Genomic DNA, 15,582 nt, shown 5'->3' with positions numbered 1-15,582 from the left:
TAATGTTATAATAATATTAAAACAAGGGGGGGGTCGGAATTTGAGGAAACATATTGAGAGATGTAATGGGTAATTGGAAAAATTTATTTTGAAGGAATGGTAAACATTTATTTAAAGTTAATATGGTAAATTTAAATGTAATGACTATTTTACTGTATTATATTATGTATTTATTGAATTTCTTCAATAAAATGTTATAAATTAAAGGTGATATAGAAATTAAAAAGGAAAATGTGGAGAAAACCTCCCCAAAAAACCCCCAAGAACTGATGGTTTGGCGGTTTATAAAAAATAAATTATTATTATTATCCTTCAAAGTAGTCCCCCAGCGGCAATAGCCTCCTTCACCTAAAAGGGGGGGAGGGGGGGCGGGGAGCATAGGAGCCAACTTTTCAGCAAGATTAGGGGGTGCTAATCAACTCAACCAAAGCGAATGCCCCCTAGTTTCCTTCATGTTTGGGAGATGCTCTGGTGGGGGCACTTGGCAGCACGGGGGGGGGGGGCGGACCGCAACTCAATTTGACTGCGCCCCGCCCCCCACGTGATGCTGAGAAGCGGCGGGGGCTCCGCGATCTTTCGCCACCTTTCTCCCCCCCCCCCAGACCGATTTGCATAGAGGAGGAAATGTGCTGGGGGGGGGGGGGGAGAGAGGGCTGGAATTTGCTGCGAGTTTGACGAGTTCACTCGCTCGGGCTGGTCTCAGACGCCTCCGCCGTTGACTTGACCGCCACTAGGAGAAAAAGTCCGCTCGGCTCGCCCCAGCCTCAGCCCTCCGCGCGCCCAGGAAGCCGGCGGGCGGCCGAGGAGAGGCGCCTTCAGTCCGCGCGCCGTCATGAGCGTTAGGGAGCTGAGCGGGGCGCGCAAAGGGAGCGCAACTCCGGCGGAGCTGAGCCGCTCCCGGGCGAGCTGGGCGGCCGCCGGCTGCCTCCTGCTGCTGCTCTCGCTCGCTTCGCTGCTCGCCTGCTGGCTGTTGAACGGAAAGGCGGCGGAGCTGCAGAGCAGGCTGAGCGCGCTGGAGGAGCGGGTCGGGCCGCCGGGGCTCCCTCCATCCTGGCCGGGGGGAGCACTGCTCGCCGCCCTGCAGCCCCACATCGATCGGCTTCTGCAGGAGGTGAGTCGAAAGCCCCCTCCCCAGGTCAGCGGGGGGGGAGGGTTGTGCCTAGCCCCCTCGATTATTTTGGGGAAACGGGGCAAAGTTTCAGATCCTTCTACGCGTCCGGGGAGGGGGATCCGCAGTCCCGGGGTAACTCGCGTTGTGTTTAGCGCCTATGTTCCAAGAAGTGGTTAACGCGCGCGCAGGAGTTAATTGCTCAGTTACTCCCAGTGATTCCCGTGTTGCTGCCGATATTAGAGTCAAACTTTGGGAGAACTTGGTTAGGGTGACGGGAGTGCATGGCGCAAAAAGACCAGTTAATCCGCTCAGTTCAGTTCTACCTGTCAACGTAAGGCATCCTGTCACGAACACTGGCTAAACTGGCCACCAACTGGTTTAACAGCCGGGGTCTAGCACTCGGGTTTTTTTTGTTTTTTTTTTTTTTTTTTAAGTATTTCATATTGAGGATTTATGATTATAATAATAAGGAACTGGGGGGGGGAAAAACCCCCCGCGTGAGATAGAAAATTTCCTTCCGTGATCTGATGATCCTTTATTTTCACCATACAATATTAATGCTATGAAATGATCCCCTTTTACTAAGCCGCGATAGCTGTTATTAGCGCGGGGAGGCGCGCTGAATGCTCCGCGCTGCTCCCGACGCTCATCGAGTTCAGTAAAAGAGTAAGAAAAGAAGCGGTCAAGGCGCTAATTTGTCTGAAAGTCTGATGGCAATGTACGATCTGATAAGACGGACGCAGTGGATGAATTCTCCTTCTGGCGTAGAAACTCCCAGCCAAAGCTCATAAAAACCCGTGGAATAACCCCTTTCCACATCCCTGCTCTCGAAATTCAAGTGCTTTTTTTTTTTTTTTTAAACACTGCTGTGATTTTTTTTTTTTTTCTTACTACATGTGTTTTTCAGTACCATACTAGGAGTTGGGATCATATAGCAGCTCGGATATCTTATTCAGCACTTTTTCGATTTTTTTTTTTCCCCCCTAGAGAAAAAAAATAAATCGGAGAAATCCCAAACCCTTAGCATTTCCCCCCCTCCCCCCCCCCCGGAAAACCCAAGCCACAGGCCGTTGGAGAATAGATCTTTTCAAGTCAAAATAAGAGCTGGGAAGGGGTAAAACACGGACCTTAGGAACCTCGTGGATCTAAAACCGCACGTCCTTAAAAATCCGAGGTCTGCTCTGGGAAGGAGTAAAACACGGACATTACGGATCTCGTGGATCTAAAACCGCATGTCCTTAAAAATCCGAGGTCCGCTCTGGGAAGGGGTAAAACACGGATCTTAGGGACCTCGCGGATCTAAAACTGCACGTCCATAAAAATCCAAGGTCTGCTTTGGGAAGGGGTAAAACACGGACCTTACGGACTTCACGGATCTAAAATCGCACGTCCTTAAAAATCCGAGGTCTGCTCTGGGAAGGGGTAAAACACGGATCTTACGGACCTCGCGGATCTAAAACCTGCACGTCCATAAAAATCCAAGGTCTGCTTTGGGAAGGGGTAAAACACGGACCTTACGGACCTTGCGGATCTAAAACTGCACGTCCTTAAAAATCTGAGGTCCACGCCACTTTTGAGGTCCATGCCATTTTTAGTCTCTGGCTCTGACAGAGCTCTATGAGAATTTAACTCTGACGGATCCTAGCATAGGGAGGGAAAAGCATTAGGATCCGTCGGAGTTAAATTGTCATAGAGCTCTGTCAGAGCCAGAGACTAAAGGTGGCACGGACCTCAAAAGTGGCGCGGACCTCGGATTTTTATGGATGTGACGTGCAGTTCAGATCCATAAGGTCCGTGAGGTCCGCGTTTTACCCCTTCCCAGAGCGGACCCCTGATTTTTAAGGACGTACGGTTTTAGATCGACGAGTTCCGTAAGGTCCGTGGGGTCCGCGTTTTACCCCTTCCCAGAACGGACCTCGGATTTTTAAGGACGTGCAGTTTTAGAACCGCGAAGTCCGTAAGGTCCATGGGGGGGTCTGCGTTTTACCCCTTCCCAGAGCGGACCTCGGATTTTTAAGGACGTGACGTGCAGTTCAGATCCGTAAGGTCCGTGTTTTACCCCTTCCCATAAGAGCGCTCAATGGATTAATGTGCGAAAAAGTCAGGTTCTTCAAAGTTTACATACCACATTTCAAAAATCAAACAGAGGGCCAGGACAACCTACATTGCTTGATTTCACAGACTTCATATCTCTTATAGAGTGCTTGTGTGTTTCTGGCCGATGTTTGTTACCTCCCCCCCTCTAATTCTGTACAGAGTGTATGTTCTGGATGTGTTGCACACTGGGCATTTGTGGAGGGGGGGGGAGGGGGGCAGCAGAGGAAGTCGTTTTTGGGAAAAATGAGTTGCAGCAAACCCATAACGAGTATTACCCAATAAGAATTCAAACACAACGAGCCAACCAATGTTAACGCTCTGCGCCCTTTTTTTCCCCCCTAAATAAATCTGATCACCCTAAAACACAGCTTTTTCCTCTTAGGGGAAAGCAGATTAGACTTCAATTTGCTCCTAGTCAACCCGTGAACATTAAGTTTTCCCTAATGCATCAGAATTTTTAATCCAAACATTAGGCTATTGCACCTATGGTTAATTATTGATACTTAGGGCTCCTTTTATGAAGCCGCGTTAGCGATTTAATGCGCATAATAGCGCATGCTAATGTGCTGGCCGCGCCAGCCGCTGCCGCCTCCTCTTGAGCAGGCGGTAGTTTTTCGGGGGGTTAGCGCGCGCTAAAACGGTGCATGCGCTAAAGCTTCGTAAAAGGAGCCCTTAGACTTATTCCGGGTTTTACAGCATTTGGTGATATATGATCTGTTTCGTTCCACCGTTTAATCAATTGTGTGACTAATTAGTCGGTGGGTATTGTAAATATGCTCTGTGAAATGATTGTTTATACGGTGAGATTTTCCCTATAAATGTCAATTACTGCAGCCACAGTAAAGCACTTTAATGTTCTGGAAATGGTTAGTGGAGGGGATGCTTACCCTGGATGTTTTCTGTGAAAGAGCCAGTTGGCTTGTGCTGGCACTTGATGCAGCCTGTATTAGCTACAGCCCTCGTACGGTAGAGGCGTTTTAGGATTTTTAGCTTGCATTGGTTTGTTAGTACAGTGGTACCTTGGATTACGAGCATAATCCATTCCAGGAGCATGCTCGTAATCCAAAATGCTCGTTTATCAAAGCAAAATTCTGAACGTGAACTCGCAGGCCTTGAGCATGCTCAGATGCTCAAGGCCTAGCAGAAGAGGAGGCCGATCTTCGGGCACCGGCACCAAGCACAGGACATGCCGGTGCCGATGCCCAGATGAGGGTAAGAAGCGCTGGGGGAGGGGGGGTGCTGGATCGTGGCGTGGGGGTGCCCAAACGCATCGGGGGGTGCTGGATTGTGGCGGGGGGGGGGGGTGCCCAATCGCGTCGGGGGGGGGCCCAATTGTATCGGGGGGGTGCCCATTTGCGTCGGGGGGGGGTGCCGGATCGTGGCAGGGGGGGTGCCCAATCGCGTCAGGGGGAGTGCCGGATCATGGCGGGGGAGGGTGCCGGATTGCGGGGGGGGGGGGGGGGGGGGGGGGGGAGCGGGGCGCTCGTAAATCGAGCCATGTTCGGTTTCCGAGGCACCGATTTTGCAAATGTTTTGCTCGTCTTGCAAAACACTCGCAAACCGGTGCACTCGTAAACCGAGGTACCACTGTATATTCTAAAAACACGGTGCCTGCAACATGATTTTACATGTGAACATTTTACCAAATGAATGTGCGGCCACTGTCTCCTCCTCGCCCTAAGAGATCCCACATGGCTGTCCCACGCTTTCTTGAATTCAGACCCAGTCTTTGTCTCCTCCACCTCTACCAGGAGGCTATTCCATGCATCTACCACCCTTTATGTAAAAAGAAAATAATAAAATTTCTTAGATTACTCCTGAGCCTGTCACCTTTTAATTTTTATCCTATGCCCTCTCATTCCGGAGTTTCCTTTCAAATGACAGAAACTCGCCTCGTGTGCATTTATGACTTGTAGGTATTTAAACATCTCTATCATATCTCCCCTCTCCCACCTTTAGATTGAGATCTTTAAGACTGTTCCTATACGCCTTATGATAAAGACCAATGACCATTATAGTAGCCTTCCTCTGCACCAACTCCAACCTGTTTATATCTCCAGAATTGTACACAATATTCTAAATTAGATCTCACCAGAGTCTTATCCAGGGGCATCAACACCTCCTTTTTCCTACTGGCCATACCTCCTCTCCTTATGCATCCTAGCATCCTTCTAACTTTCGCTGTCACCTTTTCGATCTGTTTGGCCACTTTAAGATCATCACATACAATCACACCCAAGTTCTACTTCTCTTTCGTGCACAAAAGTTCTTAAACTTTTCCTTTCCTTCGGGGTTTTGTAGTCTAAATGCATGACCTTACAATTCTTAACATTAAATCTTAGCGCCGAATTTCAGACCAGACCATTCTTCAAGCTTCGCTAGGTCCTTCCTCATGTTATTCACACCATCAGGGGTGTCTACTCTTGCAGATGTTGTTATCAGAGGCAAATCTTACCTGACAGCCTTTCAGCAAAATCGCTTACAAAAATGTTTAAAAGAACAGGGACTGGGTAAAGTGAGAACCCTGTAAACCTCATGGAGCTTAACCGCACACCCTTAAAAACCTGCTCACCTCGGGGGGGGGGGGGGGGGAGTGAGTGGGATCCATGAGGTCCGATGGAGTTAAAATGAGGATCTCCACATGCCTGGGCATGAGGTTAAGATCGTGAGGTCCACAGCCAGCAAAGGTCGAAATTAAAAAGAGGATAAAGAGGATCTCATGGACCCCACAGAACTAGAAGTGCAGGGCCTTAAAAAGAGAGTGGTCTTGGTGTGAGGTCCTCACCAATCTTTGTATTCTAACTCCTGCAGACCTCATGGATCCTACTGCAGGGGGGTAAGATGACAGTGGCAGCGAGGTAGGTGGTGCCCCCCTTCCTAAACCCCACTAGCGATGCACAAAAGAGATCCCCATTTCAACTCGCTAATTATTGGAAGCTCTGGAGCATTAAAAAAAAACCAACCTGCATTCCTGATGGCAGGGGGGGCCCAAAACCGAGACCTTCTGATACCAAATTCCCCCTTCTGATAACCCTTGACCGCTCTCAGCACCTCAAAACATAATACTGGTGGTCTAGTGGAGTGGGGGGAGGGGCGGTCTTGGGTTGGGTCAGACACCCCCTCTCCCCAACTTGAGGACCCTCCACCCCCGACACCGCCCTGCCCTCAAGTACCTTTTGTGGAAAATCAGGCAGGAGGGATGCCCACTCCCTCCTGCCTGAAGGGCCACCTCTTTAAAATGGCATCCCTACCCCCTCCTGGTGCATCCTGGGATGCGCTGGGAGGGGCCCTAAGTGCCTGAACCAATCGGCGCCTTAGGCCCCCACCCAGTGCATTCCAGGATGCCCTGGGATGGGGAAGGGCTTCCATTTTAAAGAGGTGGCCCTTCAGGCAGGAGGGAGTGGGCATCCTGCTTGATTTTCCACAAAAGGTACTTGGGGCGGGGCGGTGTTGGAGGTGGAGGGTCCTTGAGCTGAGGGGGGGGGTGTCTGACCCTAATCCCCCAGTCCACTAGACCACCAGGATTTTGTTTTGGGGTGATGAGAGTGGTCAGGGGGAGCTTGGTGTCTGCCATAAGGACTGCAGGGTTTTTAAAAATGCTGTTTGCTTATGCTGTGTATAAGAACATAAGAAACGCCTTCACCGGATCAGACCCTAGGTCCATCTATTCCGGTGACCCGCACATGCGGAGGCCAAGCCAGGTGCTCCCAGATGGAGACCCTGATTACCCATATCCCTCAATGTGATTTGCAAGGAGGTGTGCATCCAACTTACGCTTGAAACCCAGAATGGTAGTCTCCGTCACCACCTCCTCTGGGAGAGCATTCCAAGCGTCCACCACTCGCTGTGTGAAACAGAACTTCCTGACATTTGTCCTGAGCCTGCTGCCCCTCAGCTTCAGTCCATGACCTCTTCTCCGTGTCACTTTTGACAATGTGAACAACGATGTTTCTTGCTCTATTTTGTCGAATCCTTTCAGTGTTTTAAAAGTCTCAATCACGACAGTTACTGGCAGCTCCAGAGCTGCTGGTAATTAGCAAGTGGAAGTGGGTGTCTCTTTTGTGCATTGCTAGGGGGGTTTGGGAAGGGAGGCTCTTGGGGGGAGGGGGGGCTGTAAAATGGCAGGGTTGCCATCTACTCTCACTGCCACTGCCATCTTACCCCCCTGCAGTAGGATCCGTGAGGTCCGCAGGAGTTTAAAAAAACCTCCGAGGATCAGTGCGGATCCCATTCCAAGGCCGCTCTCTTTTTAAGGTCCTGTGTGTTTAGTTCTGTGGGGTCCGTGAAATCCTCTTTTTAATTCTACCTTTGCTGGCTGCGGACCTTGTGGATCTTAATCGCATACCTAGGACCGCAGAGATCCTCGTTTTAACTCCCTCTCTGTAGTAATTCGGATAGGTCCTCCAGCGTCATCCCCATGGTTTTGGTTTTTTTTTCAACATGTCCAACCACCTGATTGCCGGTTTCCCTCTTTGCCTGGTTCCTTCGATATTCCAAAACATGGTGTGACCAAAACAAGACAGTCATACCTTCATCATTTGGACTTCGAGTGACAAGGCTGCTCGATCTCTTCTAGAATCAATTTGTTAGTTCTTCTGGTGGTCCGCGGCATGCCTAAAATCCTTCTCTAGCACCAAAGCTCAAATGAGTCAATCTTCTTTCTGTCTTTGTTTCCGTAGTAACCAGCTTTCGCATCCGTAACTGACCACTGAGAAAATGAGTATGCGGACAAAGTCTGATCTTCGTTTGGAGTGTTACCTTTGAATGCTGTACATTAAGGGCTCCTTTTACAAAGCCACGAGAGTGGCTGCTACTGCGGTAATCGTTCTGACGTCTATAGGGATTTAATAGGCATCAGTGTTTGCCGCTTGGCAGGGCGGGCGGTAAATTTTGCAGCTAGCATGCGGTAGTGCAAACAGTTACAAGACTTTCTTCCTCAATTCAGCACTATTAAATGGAAAAAAATGTTTTAGATTAAATATACCCATATTTTAGCTCTGCAAACAAACAATTCATATCGTTCTAGCATTTTTATCTGGATTTTGTCCTTTATTTCACATGGAAAAAAAAATCATAAAATTATTCATCTTGGAAGCTTTCACATAGTGCAGAGCACGTTGCCAGGTTGTCCACCTCAGAGAAAACAGCATAAATGTTTTTGTTCTATTAGCATTTAAAGCACATTGGGATCTTATTTGAATGAAAAACACTGCATAAATCTTTTTAGCATTCCAGGCTCTGCTGAACATAATACGTTTTAGTGCCCAGCTCAAAACTGAAGCCCTGTCCTGCAGATAGAAATATGCAAACTTTGGCTGAATAAACTTGACATAGGGGTCCTTTTATCAAGCCACGCTAGGGGGGTTAGCACGTCGGACATTTCATCACGGGCTAACCCCCGCGGCGGGCTAAAAACCTAATGCCTGCTCAATGCAGGCGTTAGCGGCTAGCGGGCAGGCGGTTTAACCCACGGTATTACGCGCGTTAAACCCCTACCGCGGCTTGATAAAAGGACCCTGTAGTTTTTGAGAATATGAGTAGAAGCTAAGGGCTCCTTTTTATGAAGATGCGCTAGCGCTTTTAGCGCACGCACCCGGCTTAGCGCGCGCTGTCTGGAAAAACTACCGCCTGCTCAAGAGGAGGCGGTAGCGGCTAGCGCGCGGGGCATTTTAGCGCACACTATTCCGCGTGTTAAGACCCTAACGCGCCTTCGTAAAAGGAGCCCTAAGATTTATAAAGACTCAAAAGAATGCTGAACATGGTGGAGAAATATTTATTCACTAGTGTTTAAGCCCGTTACATTAACGGGTGCTAGAATATATGCCTGTCTGTCTTTCTTTATTTATGTCTCTCTCCCTGTTCCTGTCTCTTTCTTACTTCCTTTCTGTCTCTCTCCCTGGCACCCTTTTGTCTGTCTGTCTGTCTTTATTTCTGTCTGTCTCTCCCTGGCCTCCTTTGTCTGTCTGTATTTCTTTCTGTCTCTCCTCCCCCCCCCCCCCCACTTTCCTTTGCAGAAGCAGCAGCGTATTTTCCTTCCCCTTCAGGTCCCTGTGAAGCAATTCCCTTCTCTTACGTGAGCTGTCCTGCTCCGTTCGGCCCCTCCCTTCTCTTAATGCGATTTGGCCTGCTCCGTTCGGCCCCTCCCGCTTCCCTTCCCGCGGGCTGGCCTACTGCGGCCAAAGGTTAGTTTTAAAAGTGCCGGTGGCGGCTCCTCTTACGCTGCTGATCCTCCTGAAGAGCAGCCTGCGATGGTGGCCAGCTTTAGGGAACCTCACAGGCCACTCTCCAGCCTCGGTAGCACGTTCCCTCTGACGCATGGGATCGCGTCAGAGGGAACGTGCTACTGAGTTGGAGAGCGGCCTGCGAGGTTCGCTAAAGCCGGCCACCATCGCAAGCTGCTCTTTACAGGAGGATCAGCAGCAGCGGCGGTGGCGGCGAATGAGGGCCAAGGTTTGTTCCCTGCCGAGGACGCGGGCAGGAAGAGAGCTTGCCTGGCTTCCAGGGTGAGTGAGGGCGGGAGGAGGGGAGTGGCCAGAGTGATCATTGGCCGGGTTCTAAAATGGAACACGGCCACGGATCACACACCACGGCGGCAGTAATCACGCTTTTTTTAAAGCGCATGCGCCGCTAACCTTTTATTATATAGGATAAAAAGAATACGGTCAAAAGAAAATCAATAAAGATGTCAGGTAGAAAGGATATGTTTATAAGATTAACAAATGTTTTTAGACATGAAACATGGGCTTAATGTGCTAAAAAGACTTAATGCAGGATGTGCTAAAAAGCAGGGGTAGGGAACTCCTGTCCTCGAGAGCCGTATTCCAGTCGGGTTTTCAGGATTTCCACAATGAATATGCATGAGATCTATTTGCATGCACTGCTTTCAATGCATATTCATTGGGGAAATCCTGAAAACCCGACTGGAATACGGCTCTCGAGGACCGGAGTTCCCTACCCCTGCGGCTAAAGTGTCAGGCGGTAATTTCCCTGTTTACAAGCGGTAATCCCCATGCTATAAATTTTTTCTAATTTTGTTTTTGTTTGGACTCCTTATAAATTGTCAAAAATTAATAGTGTTCAATCAAACAAATGTTGGTCATGTTTAAAAGATGTTGGTATCGTGAGTCTACTCACAATACTACTGTGATTATTGGCAAAAGTATGGGATACAATCTACAATTTACTGAAAATTAATGAACCATTTACATTAGAAGTTATGGCGCTGGGGCATCTTGGACTTAGACAATCAATATCTGAAGATCTATCTAAGTTGGTGACAGGTCAAATGCGCGTAAGACAACACGTGCGGACAAAAACGCGAAGACAAATCAGCGCAAAGATAATTGCGCGTGAGACAATTGAGCGCAAGGATAACTCAGCGCAAGACAATTGAGCGCAAGGATAACTCAGTGCAACGACAATTCAGCGCGCCTCAAAATGGCGCATGGCGAACGAAGGGAACACACGTTCAGCACGTTAACACGTTATCAGTATGGTTCCCTTGCCTCTTGCATTTTGAATATTAGTCACGTGAATGCATTTTCGTTACTATGGTTACGTTTCCTCTTTATATATGTGCTCCGAACAGCCCGCCCTCCTTTCGCTGCCTGCCTGCCTAGGTAAAGCTCTGGTTTTGCTGCAACTTGATCTATAACGAATATTTGTCTTGCACGGATTTTACTCGCCTCTGGTGAGAGCAACTGTACTTCTACATTTCAGATTTCGTCTTGCGCGCATTTGACTATGAACCATCTAAGTTATTAAGGATATTGCTTAATTTGGCCATTAATATTATCTTAAAACACTGGAAGGATGTATCGAGGGTTGAATATATAACCTGGTAGAACACTGTGTGCAAGGTTGCATACGCAGGAGTTTTGTCAGCCGTAAGCCTGAAGTCATTATGCCATTGTATAGACCCATGGTGAGGCCCCACCTGAAATACTGTGTGCAATTCTGGAGGCCGCATTACCGTAAGGATGTGCTGAGACTGGAGTCGGTCCAGAGAATGGCCACCCGGATGGTCTCGGGACTCAAGGATCTCCCGTACAAGGAACGGCTGGATAAGTTGCAGCTGTACTCACTCGAGGAACGCAGAGAGAGGGGTGACACGATCGAGACATTCAAGTATCTCACGGGCCGCATCGAGGTGGAAGAAGATATCTTCTTTTTCAAGGGTCCCGCAGCAACAAGGGGGCATCTGTGGAAAATCAGGGGAGGGAAACGGCAAGGGGACACCAGGAAATTCTTTTTCATTGAAAGGGTGGTTGATCGCTGGAATAGTCTTCCACTTCAGGTGATTGAGGCCAGCAGCGTGCCTGAGTTTAAGGCCAAATGGGATAGACACGTGGGATCTATTCACAGAGAAAGGTAGGGGAGGGTCATTGGGGTGGGCAGACTAGATGGGCCATGGCCCTTATCTGCCGTCTATTTCTATGTTTCTATGTTTACGTTTGAACGTGTTGCTGCTGAAAGATTGAGGGCTCCTTTTACGAAGCCGCGTTAGCGGCTTTATCGCGCACACCTTTTTAGTGCGCACTAACCCCCGCGCTAGCCGAAAAACTACCGCCTGCTCATGAGGAGGCGGTAGCGGCTAGCGTGACTGGCAAATTAGTGCGCGCTATTACGTGCGTTAAACCACTAACGTGGCTTTGTAAAAGGAGCCCTGAATGCGTTAAAAAAGTTTAATAAAGTTTGGGAGCCTTTGGGTTAGTATAGTTTTTGCGCCTACTAAAATATGAGGATTTGTTTTGCGAGGCCTACGTCCATACGGTCTTTACTGTAGTATTTATGATAGCATTAAAGAGTATTTGTATTATATTGTTTCTTTATTATCTTGTATATTTACAGATGAAATTCAAGTTTAGATGCTTTGTATTGTATTTTATGGAAATTTTAATAAAAATTATTGAACTAATTTTGTTTTTAGGAAGGAACATTAGGAATGGTTGGGTAATAATAATAATAATGATAATAATAACTTTATTCTTCTATACCGCCACAGTCGAAAAGACTTCTAGGCGGTTCACATTGAAGAAGGCTGGACAATCAGTGAATTACAGAATGCAAGACGAAGGGGTACAACATATTACATAAGAAATAGATAAAAGGACAAACATATTACACCGAGGTTGGACAGAGGGAGAATATAACTTAATAAGTGGTGAGGTTTCAGTTTAGGAGATGAATTTGTCAAACAGTGTGGTTTTAATTGCCTTCCGGAATGCGCCGTAGGTCATCCTGGTTCCATTAATGTAATTTCCCAGCCAGAATGCTATTTGCTTGCTTGGTACATGAAGGACCTGTCCAAGAAGGATTTGTATTTGCAGCCTGTGATCTTTGGGTACGGTTTCTGCTTGGTCGTGTGGGGTTGTGAAATGTGAAATGTGGCAGTAGGTAAGAAGGCGCTAGGTCCCAGACCTGCTTGAAACAAATACAGGCAAACTCGAATAGTATTCGCGTCTCCGTTGGCAACCAGTGCAGTCTTTTGTAGTAAGGGCTAATGTGGTCGTTTTTCCTCAATCCGAAGATCAAGCGAACTGCCGTGTTCTGCACTATTCTTCATTTTTGGGTGAAGAGCGTATGTGGAAGCCTTAACCAGTTAACGTGTTCACCTTACTGCATGCTAACTGGTTGACGTAGATTTCTCTCATGAGCCCTTAGAGCCAGATTCTGTAATTGGCGCCTAAAAATGATAAAGACACCTAAAGTTAGGCGACTATTACATGGCACTCACACTTAGGCACGATTCTGTAATGGGCGCCTAACTTAAAACAGGTGCCTGCAAAGTAGGGCCAGGATTTCAAAGGCCTACAATTTATAGGTGCTTAAGTCCTTTAGAGAATTGCGCCTAGCAGCACCTAAGTCTTTCTCCACCCCTTAAACATGCCTGCTTTGGTGTTAGGTGCCGATAGGTGCCATACAATAGGAGTCTATCTTTTGTAGACTTGCGACTAAGAATGTAGGCGCCTAACTCCCAGTTGCATTTCCCAGTTCTGAACTTGTTAAAGCTCATTATTGAAGCCAATTTACTAATTAAGTTAGGCACCTCTCTTTCTAGGCTTAAGTTTCGGTGCCGTTTATAGAATTCCCCTGTTAGTGCTTCTTAAATAGGAGATAGTAACCCCCAAAATTCCGTAAAGTGTGCCTAAAGGTAGACGTCTACATCAATGCGCATAAGTTTAATTGAGTAATAGGGCTAAATTGTTGGCACTCAGCACCTCTTAACTGGCACTAAGTGGAGTTAATCTTGGTAGGTGTGATGCTGCAAAAGGCCTGGATTCTGTAACCTGCGCTGTTAGCCCTAAAAGCGGCCGCCAGTTGTGTGTCAATCACGCAAATCGTGGCAAAGGTAGTTGCCAGAAACGTAGGCCAGGGTTTTCCAGGCCTACATTTCTGGCGCCTACCTTTTGATGTGAATCATGCCTCCGTAGGCGCTCTAGGCCACCTAACGCCACTTCCGGCATTAGCCATGCCCACAGTGGGAGGCGTGATTCTTGCGCTGATTTTGTAGGCACTGTCGGGTGCCTTGAAAAAGTGGATGTGGTTAGGGGCAGAACGTGGGCATGTTTTTGAGTTAGGCACCTAGCTTAGGTGCAGGCATTAGTGTCGCTAAGCGTGACTGGGCATCTAACTTTTATAGAATCGCGTTTAGTGCCGCACTGGTTAGTGCTTATTTTTTAAGCAACGTATATAGAATCGGGCCCTAAGGGCTCCTTTTACGAAGCCGCGTTAGCGGCTTTATCACACGCACCTTTTTAGTGCGCGCTAACCCCCGCGCTAGCTGAAAAACTACCGCCTGCTCAAGAGGAGGCGGCTAGCGCAGCCGGCAAATTAGCGTGCACAATTACTTGCGTTAAACCGCTAACGCGGCTTCGTAAAAGGAGCCCTAAGTGTTCCTGTGTTAACATTTCTGCCAGTATGACAAGCTTGATGGAACACTTATAGTGTATATAATGTGATTGAAATCAAGGGAGAAAAAGACCTCAAAATACCCCTAAAGTGTGATCAATGAAGTCACAAATATTTTGGGGTTAGGTATCATCACCGGTCAAAAACCCTTGAATTTTTTAAATATTTTTAAATTTTCATTAATGTTTATTAATTTTCATTGATTTTTAATTTATTCTTCTTTTATTTTAAATACCAATATGTATCAATTTAGAACATAAATGTTTCCTTCTAAGTAATTGAGCAATCAAATGACCAGCAACTGTTGGTTCAATATCACAATAATCATTCTATTTGTATTTAGAAATAGTAAGCACTTATCTTTAATAACCCAACGGAGGCCCGGTCCGTTTCGCTCTGATGGGCTTCTTCAGGGGTAATGAAAGGCTTATGTGATTGCCAGTTAAATTTCCATTTTGCTCAAAAATCTGCCGTTGGTGAAACCTTCGTTCACTCTGCACCAACGGCAGATTTTTGAGCAAAATGGAAATTTAACTGGCAATCACATAAGCCTTTCATTACCCCTGAAGAAGCCCATCAGAGCGAAACGGACCGGGCCTCCGTTGGGTTATTAAAGATAAGTGCTTACTATTTCTAAATACAAATAGAATGATTATTGTGATATTGAACCAACAGTTGCTGGTCATTTGATTGCTCAATTACTTAGAAGGAAACATTTATGTTCTAAATTGATACATATTGGTATTTAAAATAAAAGAAGAATAAATTAAAAATCAATGAAAATTAATAAACATTAATGAAAATTTAAAAATATTTAAAAAATTCAAGGGTTTTTGACCGGTGATGATACCTAACCCCAAAATATTTGTGACTTCATTGATCACACTTTAGGGGTATTTTGAGGTCTTTTTCTCCCTTGATTTCAATCACATTATATACACTATAAGTGTTCCATCAAGCTTGTCATATTATATTATTATTTGGACATTATTTTGTTTTCCATTCTTTCAGTCAGAACATTTCTGCCAGTGCCATGCACTAACGGAAAATTAGCGCTGGATAGGCAAAAAGAAAGTTCTTTTTTTGTTTTGTTTTGTTTTTCCAGTCGCTGTAAAACTGGGCTCGGTGCATGGGAAAGTCTCGTGTAAGGATTCGCTAAGCTTTTTTATTACCCAAGCTTAGTAAAAGGGTCTCTAAATCTGTTAAATGCCTTTCTTTATAAAGTCAGATGGAGCGCGGGCTGAATGCCAGATGTCAAAGCACATTACATAGATATAAAATTAAATAAATAGAACAAAAGAAAATAACGTGATGCCTTTTATTTTGGACTAACTTAATGCACTTTTTAAATAGCTTTCAGAAGCTAAAATTCTTTTCCTCAAGCCAGGATTATCATGCCATGGTATCCACATTATTTGATCTATTACACACCACTCTCTTCCATGTAACCTTGTTCTTTCCCC

General features: G+C 46.6%; 1 protein-coding gene across 11 annotated transcripts in view; it reads left to right on the top strand.

Annotated features, from left to right (window-relative positions):
• Window positions 1-681: 681 nt before the first annotated feature.
• COL23A1 (collagen type XXIII alpha 1 chain) overlaps window positions 682-15,582 on the top strand; it is a 354,065-nt gene continuing 339,164 nt past the window's right edge. For all 11 annotated transcript variants that reach the window (XM_033927623.1, XM_033927632.1, XM_033927626.1 and 8 more), the window contains exon 1: window positions 682-1,111. In XM_033927623.1, coding sequence (XP_033783514.1) covers window positions 833-1,111 — 279 coding nt within the window. In that variant the 5' untranslated portion in view covers window positions 682-832. The remainder of the gene's footprint in view (window positions 1,112-15,582) is intronic.

The sequence above is a fragment of the Geotrypetes seraphini genome, chromosome 18 (genome assembly GCF_902459505.1).
Source record: "Geotrypetes seraphini chromosome 18, aGeoSer1.1, whole genome shotgun sequence".
In the NCBI taxonomy this organism is placed as follows: Eukaryota; Metazoa; Chordata; class Amphibia; order Gymnophiona; family Dermophiidae; genus Geotrypetes; species Geotrypetes seraphini.
This window is presented reverse-complemented; position numbering and strand designations above follow the sequence as displayed.